The following is an 11,818-nucleotide window of genomic DNA, read 5'->3' on the forward strand; positions in this document are numbered from 1 at the left end:
TTTGAAGGAGTGGGCAAGTGCACCCATGCTGACAGCTAAATAGTAGAGACACTTGGAACAGTGAGCAAGGACACTCTGTTCAGGGGACAGCAACTTTGCAAATTAAGATAACTACATCAAAATGACATCTGGTTCCAAGCCCCATTTTTCATTCCAACAGGAACAATCCATAAAGCCTCATTTATGGCTGATGCAGGGAACACAAAATGAGTAATATCTGTGCAAACAAAAAGAATGACCAAACACAGAACAATAACAATTAAATCAGAAGGAGAAGAATCACAGAGATCATGATGAAGGCCACAGCATTATTGAAATTGTTTTAGGGTCATAGGAGCTAGTTTTTTGTCTTTTTAGACAACAGGCTGTTTGGGAGCTCTGGGAGTCCAGGTCAGTATGGTGCTGGGGACCCTGTTGAAAGAGTATAGAAATAGCAAACAAAATAATACAGTAAGTAGTCACAGAGAAGTGACATTAAATATTTAAGTATAAACAACATTTGTAAGGAAATGAGGCTGAAGCAGTTCCAACTCTGTCTTTGCAGATCATTCCAAAAATGCAGTCCAAACAGATGCTCAAGTAGTAGTCTACTAAATGCAGACACCTTCCAAAGAATAATATTATATTAACTCATCTCACACAGAAATATTTTGTGTTCAATTACTTTGAATGCATAAGGATGGTAATACCTAGCACAATAAAGATGTATTTAGAAAAAAGATTTTTTTCAAAACAAATTACAAGTGACCACATATGCAGGGAAATTGAGGCACTTAACTCTTCATGAAGCCAGTGGGAACTTGGTAGAAGCCAAAATGTATTATGGATCTAACCCTGAAGACCTGTTCTGTAAATACTTCTAGAAACAAGTAAATCTCTGCCAGTGGATAGTGTTACTCATCTTCATAGGTGTCTTCAAGGCAGGGTTAATTAATTCTGCATAGTTTTTAAGACCAAAATTGCTTACCTAAGGTCAGCGGAGGTTTCACCTCATCTACCAGCTGTGATATTAATATTTTACTACTGAAGTCTATGAGAACTAGACTTCATTTTAAATTTAAATTAACACTGTCTGTCCTTATATTCTTGCTTTTCTCTGAGCCCAGCAGTTAAATATGTAGTGACAAATTCACTCCCCCGGTTTAGGTATCTGAGAGTCTGGGATCAGGGCTATGCTGGTTTTCTAAGCTCCCTCTACTGTTAGCAGAGAAGAGAAGCACTTTTTGAGGAATACTCAGGTCATTCTGAAGGAGATGATGGTGAGAGGGGATTCTGCCCCTCTGCTCTGCTGGGATCCCACCTGGAGTGTGCCCTCAGTGGGGCTCCCAGCATAGCAAGGACATGGACATGCAGGAGTGAGGATAGAGCAGGGCCACAAAGACAATCAGAGGGCTGGAGCATCTCTCCTATGAGGGCAGGATGGGAGAGCTTGGGTTGTTCAGCCTGGAGAGTAGGCTCGGAGGAGAACCAGTTACTGCCTTCCAAATCCTAGAGGTGCCTTTCAAGAAAACACAAAGACATGAGACAAGAGGAAATGCCTTCAAACTGAAAGAAGGTGGGTTTAGATTAGATATTAGGAAGAAATTCCTTACTGTGAAGGTGGTGGGACTGCAATAGGTTGCCCACAGAAGTTGTGAGTGCCCCATCCCTGTAAGTGTACAAGGCCAGGTTGCATAGGACTTTGAGAACCTGGTCTAGTGGACGATGTCCCTGTCCATGGCAAAGGAGTTGAGATAACCTTTAAAGTCCCTGCCATCCCAAACCATTCTACAATTCTGTGACAGTTGCTCTGCCAATGCTGCACTGGAGTCAGTCGCTTCTGGCAGTGAGGCAGAAACAGAACAGGGCTGTCACACACCTCTGACCAGGCTTTTGGCAAGACACCATGTGAGATTTGCACAGCACTTTAAATTCTTGCTGCATGTTTGTGATATTTAATATCTTGATGGCATTTACATTGGCAATTACAAAGGAAAATTATTAATAAACTGTTTTGTTTTCAAAGCATTCTAATAAATTCTTGCTTTTCGATCTATTTAATAATGAAAACAAGATTTTCAAAAAATATTTTAGCAGGTGATCTTTTTCAGATGAGTCAGTAGACATTGCATTATTCCTACAAAACACTAAATGCTGAAATAACCTGCTTTGTACACATGGGTTTATTACTCACTAAAAACAGCAGTTTAAAAATGAAACTTCTTTCTAGGGATGAATGCAGATAATGTGGTCTTACAAAAGATTTTATGTCAAATTTTGGAAGAAGAGAGCTTTATCAGTATTCATCTATCTATTTTAGGCTAATGAGAGAGAAAATCATTCTGTTGAGGTCTTTTTCCTGGAACTGCTTTTTGCTCTATTTTTAAAACACCAGTCCTTATAGATCATTGTCCTAAAATTATCTTTCTGAGAGTCCTGCTCTCAACATAACACTAAGATGTAAGAGGAATTGTTTAGAAGGAACAGTTCTAACTCACAAATTATTAATGGTGTATGCACAGTATTAGAAGATCCATATCCCTCTTCCCTGGGCATTTCATTCCATAGAGAACAAGAAATTATGGTACCTTACAATATACTTTGGCAGCAGTGGAGCCACACACCTAAGTGTCTTACTGTAAACATGTGAATTTCCTTCTTCACCTCTACCTCCCCTTAGTTGACCCAGCCCTTCTCTGTTTGCTGCTCACACTCCTCATATTTAAAACTCAGCCCAGGTATTTTTTTTTTTCTCCAGGCATTTACACACTTTGGGATATAACTGATCCCTTCTCCTGAGATCAGAAAGGGTCTGGGGGTTGAACCAGCAAGGGGCCAGCAGGGTTACTCCTCCCCAGAAGCCACAGAGGCACCACAGGGCAAAGCAGGCAGAGCGTGAACCTTGTGCCCACTGCAGGAAAGCCTTTAACAGTCTGTTCCCAAGGCAAAAACAAGACTAAGAATTTTGGAAACAGGATCTTGTATGAGAGAACTGGAAGCAAGCCTGCAAGAAAGGATGTTAGGGATTAGCCTCCACCTGTCCCTGCCATGGACACAGCAGAATTCCTGGCACACAGACACAAGAGTGGAGTGGCTCTTCCTTCCACCAAAGTAAACTTCTAAAGGGTTGTTCAAATCTATCCTGTGCCTACTGTCCAGTCACACAGACACCCACCTCTAATGGAGACCAGTGGGAGTCCAGCACGGGTTTTCACACAGCTCCCTGAGCCCAGCACAGTGCAGTGAAATCTTGAACTCCTTCCATTCCCTAAAAGCCTCCCCTTTGGGGCACTTCAGAAAAATAGTTTACCCCCTGCCTTACAACACAGTAGAACTAGATCAAAACAAAGCAGCATCTCTCTACTGTGAAATGACATGGGACTAATGGGTTTGGTGGGGTTTTTTTTCAATCAGTTAGAGCTTCCCATTTACAGCTGATAATCACTTATTTGGATGTACCTAATATTCTAAAATGGGGTTTTTACTTACAACAATGCCTGGGTAGTAGCCTCCCACAGTAACATTTTCTGTTCGTGTGGTAGCTGCCAGACCTATGGTGAGTATGAAAACAGACACCACCAGCAGGGCGACTGTGAACCAAAGGGAAGTCTTCTTCCTTTTTGCAAACTGTTCTGTAGGGAGTGAGGGGGAAAAAGGAAAAGAGCTTTTAATTGCAATCATGGCAGAACAAATACAAAATTATGATTTTCTTTTGTTACTCTTTTCTGTAGATAATCCTCTGTTGTTCTCCCACTAAGGAAAATTGCTGCCAGACAACAGAAGGAATTAAAACCTGCAGAATTAGCTAGAGTATAGCTTAATGCACATGCATTGGGTACAGTTATGAGTTTTTATTAAACTGAACTGTAACTTAGTTACAATGATAATTATATGATAATTATGATGATAACAATGATAATTATGCTTGTCTTCAGTAACATTTTTAATTGTTGTTCACATTGTTGAGATCCTGCAGGCCTTAAATTCTTACCTGTGTGAAATGCCAATTTGACTCTGTCTGTCCTGAACTTAAAAATGGATATTTTAAACAAGATTAGCAGGCAGTCTGCATGCTATCATGAAAATGAATGTGCTCTTCATGTTTACTGGGGTAAGAAATCTGTATCCTTGAAGCAAAGCTGTAACAGTTTATCAGGTAATGATACATAAGACTTTTCCAGCAGAGGCTGCTCAGTGAAATCCTTTCAGTCTCACTGGGATTTGGGCCCAGATACCCCAAAGTGAAAACCAGCACACTCACCTCCAGCTTGCAGCCTGCGCCAAGGCACTTACCCTGGTTATCCCGCGGCAGATCTGAGCTGTAGCCAGAGGTTACTCACACCAGGGCCCCAGCCCACAGCACAGACTTGTGTATGACTAAAAAAGCCATTAATACATGACTCTAACTAACAAAAGACACCCAAGTGGATCAAACTGTGGTCCCCATTTTTGGTGTTCTCACTGTGGAGTGTGCAGGATCACCCTGTAGCACTGGGCCATACGATGCCATGGTACCATCACTGCACCTGGGCAGGATGGAGCTCCTGAGAAAGCACAGCCTGGCCACAGCAGGGCCAGTCTCTCTCTCCTGTGTTCTCAGGAAGCTGCCTGACTGCCCAGCCTCGGGAGGAGGCAGGGACTGCGATGCCCACTGAAGCCTGCAGGCAGCAGCCCTCAGCAGGTAGCAGGAGGTGAGAGGGGAAGGCAGGATTGTGTGGGTCAGGCTCTGGGGGCACTGCTGGAAGCAAAAGCAAGGGAAATGCAGGAAAAACAAAATGAAAGCCAAAGCCATTTGCAATGAGTCACTTGAGTTTTGTGGCCATTTTAAAGTCACATAACTCAGTTAAATGTTCATAGTTCAAAAGCCAGACTAGATTAGTGATGTTTGCAAACCAAGTCAAATAATTTCAATCAGTAAAAAAATGAATATATAATAACAAGCTGTGTTTGCTGACATTTCTCCAGTAGAACAACCAGTCAAAATTATTCCAGTCTTTTAGTATGAAATACAAACCACTTTCCTAAAGACAAATACCATATATTGAGGTTACAATAGTCTCTTTCACCTGCATGTACAAAGTTTTCCTGCTAATGATAAAAAATTAATTCCTAAGATTTGCCCAACACCTCTCCTCCAGCCTGTGTCTCTGCTGTCTTCCTCTGGCAATTCCCTGTTAATCCATGGAGGGTCACTGGGCACATGGAAGCAGAGAGGTTCTTTGTTAGCAACCAATTTTTCACCAAGTGTGTTGAGTTGAAGACGGTTCTTTCAAAGAAGCCAGTTCACATGGCCAAGAGGGAAATGTAGATTTCAGATGTGCAGCTCCCCAAATCAGCAGTCATTCCTACAGATTAAAATGATTCATTCAACATATCTTCCAGATTGTAAATAATATCTGATGCCCTTGCCATACCTTACCATCTCTGAAAAGTCATGGAGATTAAAGAATCCCCAAAGCTGAAGAAAGGCAAATGCTCCACCTGTTTTTAAAAAGGCCAAAATGAAGATTCAGGGAATTATAAACCAATCAACCTCAACTTGGTTCCTGGGATGCTGGGACCAAAAAGGTGAAATAAGTCTTCTTCTTAAACATTTCTGGGTACAGAAGAAAAAGGTGATTGGCAACAGTCAGGATGGATTTACCAGAGCCAAGTCATGTCTGACCAGCCCAGGCGCCAGCTATGGCAAAAAGACTGGACTTGAGGAGCATTGGATGTCTTTTGCCTTAATTCTAGCAAGGTTTTTAACATCATGCCAAGTTGTGAGCAAAGAAGGAACAGTGCATTGCAATGATGCAGGTCAGGGACTGCAGGGCTGCAAAGCAGCTCTGCTGGAAAGGAACTGGGGGTATTGGTAGATGATGAGCTGATCATGAACCAGCAGTGTGCCCTGGCAACAGAATCCTGTACTAACAGGAGCTTCATTAGTGGATCAGAGGAGCAACTACACCCATCTATTCAGAACTTTTTAGATGACACAATATTGCACTCAGTTTTGGGCCCTCAGTATAGGGAAATAAATAAATTAACTGCAATGAATTCATCAGAGAACTGCAAAGAAGGTCAGGGGCTGGCTCTCTCTGTATGAGAAGAGGCTGAGGGAGTGGGGCTTGCTCAGACTGAAGATGGGATTACTTTTGGCAGGGCTAGTTGCAGTCTTCCAATTCCTTTGAGTTGTTGTCAAGAGAACAGACTCAGACTTTTCATCATGATGCACAGCGGGAGGAAAAAAAACAGCAGACAAACTGAAACACAAAAAAGTGTTTCAGACTGGGTATAAGGGGGGGAAAAAATCAACATTAGGATGGTCAAATACTGGAACAGGTTGCCCAAATAACTTGTGCCCTCTCCAGCTTTGGAGGTTTTCAGCATTCAAGCAGAAAAAGCACTAAGCAACCTGGCCTGACTTCATAGTTAACCCAGCTTTGAGCGGGAGGCTGGAATTGCAGCTGGGTACCTTCCTACCTGAATTCTTCTAGAGTTTTATGATAGTCAAGACAGCCAGACTGAAAGCGGGTTGGGTTATGTGTGCTCATATCCTCTGGTATGAAGCTGCAGCTGCAATGTAGACATACTCTAAAGGGACATAGGAACACAAACCTTCCCCAAGCCAGTGGGGGACATGCTCCTCAGCCAAGACTTCTTGAAACCACTGAAAAGTGCCTGAGGAGCCAAGTTTTCTCAGAGTAGCACCTGCACTGGCAAAGGTTGATAAAACTGGATGGAGATAAAACTATGGGTCCAACCCATCCTCCTGAGTTCTGATTATGAGTAATGAAATACATCAGTTTTATCGTCCTGAGTTGCTGGAAAATGTCTAAGGAAAAGAATGCTCTTATTTGTAATTGGAAAAAATCTGATGTGGATTTAGTGAGACAGAATAGAAAAAGATGTCATTATTTGTAGGGACATTTTTTTGTATGAACTACATTTTGACATTGAAATTTACACATGTCAGAAGAAATTTATGAATGCAATACTCTTCCACCCTCATATTTATTGATCTTTTACCACCTGCATCTCAAAATAGAGGCAAATATCCAATTGTGTCTCCCCTTTTTCATAGTCTAGGAAACTCTGATAAATAACTATGTCTTTAGCTATGAACTCCACCCTTAGGAGAGATGACTTATGTGCAGGAGCACAGAAAGGCCCTTTCTGGAGAAGAGGCTGGCACATGCAAGAACTTATTCTCAAAAACTTCCACATGCTCAGAGAAGATGGATAGAAATCAGCCTAAATAGGTTTTATCATGGCTGTTTCGTTTTTATTAGTCACATGTCACTATAGGACACGAAAGAACCCAAGCTCACACTGCTGTTCTCAAAGTGAAGAAAAAAAAGAAGTTTATTTTCTAACTCTAACATTTATAGTTTTCTAAAAGAGATAGCAGATTGGAGGGTGACAGTAACACCTCTCCAATGACACTGGTCAAACCAACAGTCTATCAACTCTCTCTTCCTCCATAAAAGAATGCAAAACAATGAGTTATTTACAGAAAGTGTGTAAGAAAATTCACTACAAGAATGTCAACATCAGAAAGCTTAGAAAATCTTAAAAAACCAAAGTAACAGTCACAACAATAAAAACCTTTGCTCCATCAAAGTATGGATAATTACATGCATATAAGCCACGAGCATACTGGGAGGCCAATGCAATATTTGCAAAGCAGCTTAATATCTTCAGAAGTTGCAAAGGGTTCCCACAATTAAAAAGCTTCCTTTTGCAATTTCAGTCATGTTGATGTTTCAAGCCTTTGTTTACTGCTGTTTGTGGCAGTTGCCATGCAGTCTATTTGGGTCTGTTTTCCATGTACCTGCCAGCCAAAGCCCCATGCCAGACTCAGGAGCCCTGTCTCCAGCTCTGGCAGCGTGCCTGGCCCAGCCTTCTTCCCTGACACTCTGTGGCAAGGCTCGGACTGCAGGCTGGCCACACACAAGAACAGCAGTTAAATTAAGAGCAGAGGAAACATTGCAGTCAATATTTGTAGCCTGAATTTTCTCCCAACACCAATGTTCCTGGAGTGCAGGAAACAGTTAATGGAGGCTATTCGCTTTCCAATTTTTTAGTACTGAAGTAACTCTCAGAATAATTTTGACATTTATTACCTTCAACTTCTTTAGCAATGATTGGTATGAATATTATTAAGCTCCTAGTCTGGACCTTAATGCAATTTAATTATAACTTTAAATTCTTATATTTAGCATAGCAAAAAACCAAGCTTTTAGGAAGAAACCTTCTCCTATCCTTATTATCATTAGCTTGAGGCTGGGGTCAATAGAGGGTGTGAATATGTTATTAACATCTATTGGCAATATTCTTCAGCAGTTTTGGCCAGTGAAGTATTGACTGAGCCTTGGGCACTGAGATTTTTGCAGTATTAACTGCAGCAATAGGCACTACAGATAAATTAGAGAGCTAACAGAACTTCCACATGACAGGCTTGTGCTTTGCGTGGTGCAGACCAAAACTGTGCACAAAAAGGAACAGCCACAGAAACACTCTCTGCTTTGTTCACTAAACATCTCTCAGGAAAATTATCTGCTTGAGCACTGCTTCCACAGTGGAAGGTGAGAAAACACCACCAGGACAAGGCAGGGAGACACCAGACTGCTGCCTCCCTGGGACAGAGAAAGGCCTGTCAGGAGGGAAATTGAGACCACCCTCCAGAGAGCAAAAAGAAAAAGTGTCCACACTCTGCTGCACTCAGAAAAAACTTCTGCCTGTTCTGCCAGCAAACAAAATTGTATTACAATGCTCTGTTTGCAGTGGGTGGGGATTAAATTAAATTTATAGGAAGACTACGGAAAAATAAATGGTTTTGTGGGGAGGGTATGTGTGAGATTGCCAAGCGGTGGTCTAATCATGAATAGGAGGGTCTGGATTTGAACAAAGCAAGGAGTGAGTTTAAGAGGGGAATGAATTAACTAATGATGAAACATGCCCATGGCACAGAATGTGTCCAGGGGCCAAGGGAAGGAAAGAGTAGAATGAAACAACATCTCTCCACCTTGGAAAATCACCATACAATCTGCAACTAAACTTTAAAAAGTCTACATTTAGACCAAAGAAACTATACCTTGCTAACTTCACTACTTCTTTTAAAATCTTCAGACATCATAAAGTTAAAAAGTGCGGCATAATTTTTGGTGAGGAAAAAAGTCGCTGTAGGATGTAGCAGTTAGCTGGGATTACAACCATATTTGCTGAATATTAGCACTACAAAATTCCATACCTTCTTCTTTGGTCTAGTTATGGTGATCAAAATGGAAACATTTCTTTCAAGTAATGCCTCGCCCAATGTTTATTAGCATCTTACCATGAGAAAAAGAAGGAAACTTTTGTAACAGGAAAAAAGTACTGCATTTTTATTAGGTAATGGATACTACTAAAAATTGTGATATATTTCAGAGAGTGGCATTAAGCTCACAGAAAAAGATAATTTAAGTGGAAATTCACCACAGACAAACCTTAGTACCAAATGTATCCGCTGTTCTGCTGCTATTGAGAAAATTTTTAAGAGATTTTTGGAGCTAGATTATAAATTTTTAATTGCTGCAACATTCACTTCAGTGCCATCTCTCTCTCAACTACAGTTTTGTCTGTTTTAAAAACTGTTTCATGCCAGTGAAATTGAATTAATCCTACATTGCCTCCCAAAATTAAATGTGACGAATTGAGATGCTTAAAAGAGATGCTCACACCTGCTGCTGGTGATTACTTTCCCTTTTCTGATTAAATGCTTGACTTGTCCAGAGTGCTGAACTAATTAAACCAGATGCAACAGCATTCATTTCAAGCCACAAGACAGAAGCTTTTATCAGGCCCATCTCTTACCTTTTTTATTAATTTGTTGAGTAAGCTTCTACAAGTGCATTTATATATTCAAGACCATGGGAAACAGTTTACAATTCTACTACAAAATATCCATAGTGAACAAAATGAAAAAGCAATCCCACAAGCCCTGATACACTATGTAGTGTGGCTATAGTAAATGATACCACGCAGTATCACTATGACCTCATTGTCTGGCAGCAATTGTTTCACCAATAAATAATTTAATGGGCAGCTAATCACTAGTTTAAAGCTGGCATACAGATTCTTCTTTTTCCCACGACTACCTGAAAATGTTTTTAAGTTACAGCACTTCTTCCACGGCCACATTTTCAACACCAATGTAATTTTTCTTCCAAGTTTAAGACAAAAATTAAGATCTGGTATATTTTTCACTTAGCTGTTAAGTGTATAGCAAAGTCTCTGCTTATCCTTTCAAATGTTACACTGAGTAATTGCCAGCAGTAAATTCTGTATTTTCTAAACTTTAACAAATTCCGCTGGAATAAGGAAAGACTTGACCGGTTTTTTGCCAATGTGTTTGTATTTCAGGACGTACGCTGTAAACACAAGCCATACAATTAGGAGAACCAGGAGGACGGGCACGAACCCAACACCTGCACCCAGCCCCGCACCTGCGGGCACCGCCGCCTGCTCCAGCGGCCCGCACGACGGCTCCCGCATTAATTTCCCGTCCGCGTCCCGTACCAAGCTATTCCTCCGAACGTTCAACCTCCAGCAGAGGGATTCGCCCAGCGCGCTGAAAGCTCTGAAGAAGAGCCGGTATTTTTAAACACGAGCGGATGAGCGGCAGCGCGCACCGCGCCGGGATCTCGGGCTGAGCCCCCCTGCACCGCCGCTCTGCGGGGCTCAGCCCGGGCACAGCCCCCGTCCCGTCCCGTCCCGTGCCATGCCATCGACTGAAGCGCCGGAGCAGCGGCGCCGAGCCCGGGGCAGCCCGGCCGTCCGGCCCCGCCGCCGGCTGCCGCTCTGCCCCGCCGCACCCCGGGGCTCACCTGTGGGGTCCAGCACGGCCAGCGGGCCCGGCACGGCGGGGCCGGGCGGCGGGACCATCCTCTCCCGGGGCGCTCGCTCCGCTCGGCTCCGCGGCGGCGCTGCCCGGGGCGCGGCGGGCCCGCCCCGCGGGGTGCGGCGGGGCCGGGGCCGGACTGGGGCCGGGGCGGAGCGAGCGGCGCTGCCCCCGCCGCGGGGGGACCCGGCCGCCCTGCCCGAGCCAGCCCCGCTCGCCGCAGCTCCGGTGCCGGCCCTCGGGGGAAGCGCGGACCAGGGCTTGGCTTGTGCAGCCGTCAGCTGCTTCATTCATTATATGTCCTAGCCGTGTCTCAGCGTTGGCGGCACGTCTGGATTTCTTCTTGACACCTGGTACAGATCAGAATTGTCCCAAACTTTCCTTTCAGCTTTCTTCTTCACTTGAAAAAATATATTTATATATAAAAATCAGAAATAAAATTCAACAGCAATGAGAAATACTGAGTAAATTACTAAAGCTGGCATCTCAGAGACAGGTTAAGGCAGGTGTAGGCTAAGACAGGAAATGTCAATAGTCAAGAGATGTCAATAGTCAAGAGAGCAGAGTTGTTCTTTTTCTTACATGGTGTCTATCAATTTCTCAACCTCATTGCCTCAGTTTTTATTCCTTCTGCAGATTCTGACTCTTGTCAGGATCTTGCCCAGGAACAGCCAGCTGTTGTTTCTAGTGCTACTTACTGCAGGGTTGTGTGACTTCTGCCTGCAACAGAGTCTAGCAACAACTGAGAAGAAATAGCCAAAGGCATTGTGCTGTTCCTTTTGCCTGATTTCCCTATAGCAGAGAACATAATTTTTTTTTGTGAAAAGTGTTTTTGGTAGGCTGTCAAGTGCTTTGCTTATGTTATGTTCTCCCCCTTTCAAAAGGCACAACTCTACTTAACATTATTGTTTTTCTTCTGTTCCAACTTCTAAATGTATATGTACACATATGTATTTAAGTTCTTCAGTCTTTGGC

At 42.9% G+C, this 11,818-nt stretch overlaps 1 protein-coding gene across 3 annotated transcripts in view; it reads right to left on the reverse strand.

The window, feature by feature from the left end:
* The window catches only part of TMEM255B (transmembrane protein 255B), a 69,756-nt gene extending 58,608 nt beyond the window's left edge, over positions 1–11,148 (reverse strand). For all 3 annotated transcript variants that reach the window (XM_074535909.1, XM_026794049.2, XM_005487992.4), the window contains exons 1-2: positions 10,830–11,148; positions 3,469–3,611 (exon numbers count right to left, since the gene is read on the reverse strand). In XM_074535909.1, the coding sequence (XP_074392010.1) occupies positions 3,469–3,611; positions 10,830–11,133 (447 nt within the window). In that variant the 5' untranslated portion in view covers positions 11,134–11,148. The remainder of the gene's footprint in view (positions 1–3,468; positions 3,612–10,829) is intronic.
* Between the last annotated feature and the right edge of the window lie 670 nt (positions 11,149–11,818).

Source organism: Zonotrichia albicollis, chromosome 2 (genome assembly GCF_047830755.1).
Source record: "Zonotrichia albicollis isolate bZonAlb1 chromosome 2, bZonAlb1.hap1, whole genome shotgun sequence".
Taxonomy (NCBI): Eukaryota; Metazoa; Chordata; class Aves; order Passeriformes; family Passerellidae; genus Zonotrichia; species Zonotrichia albicollis.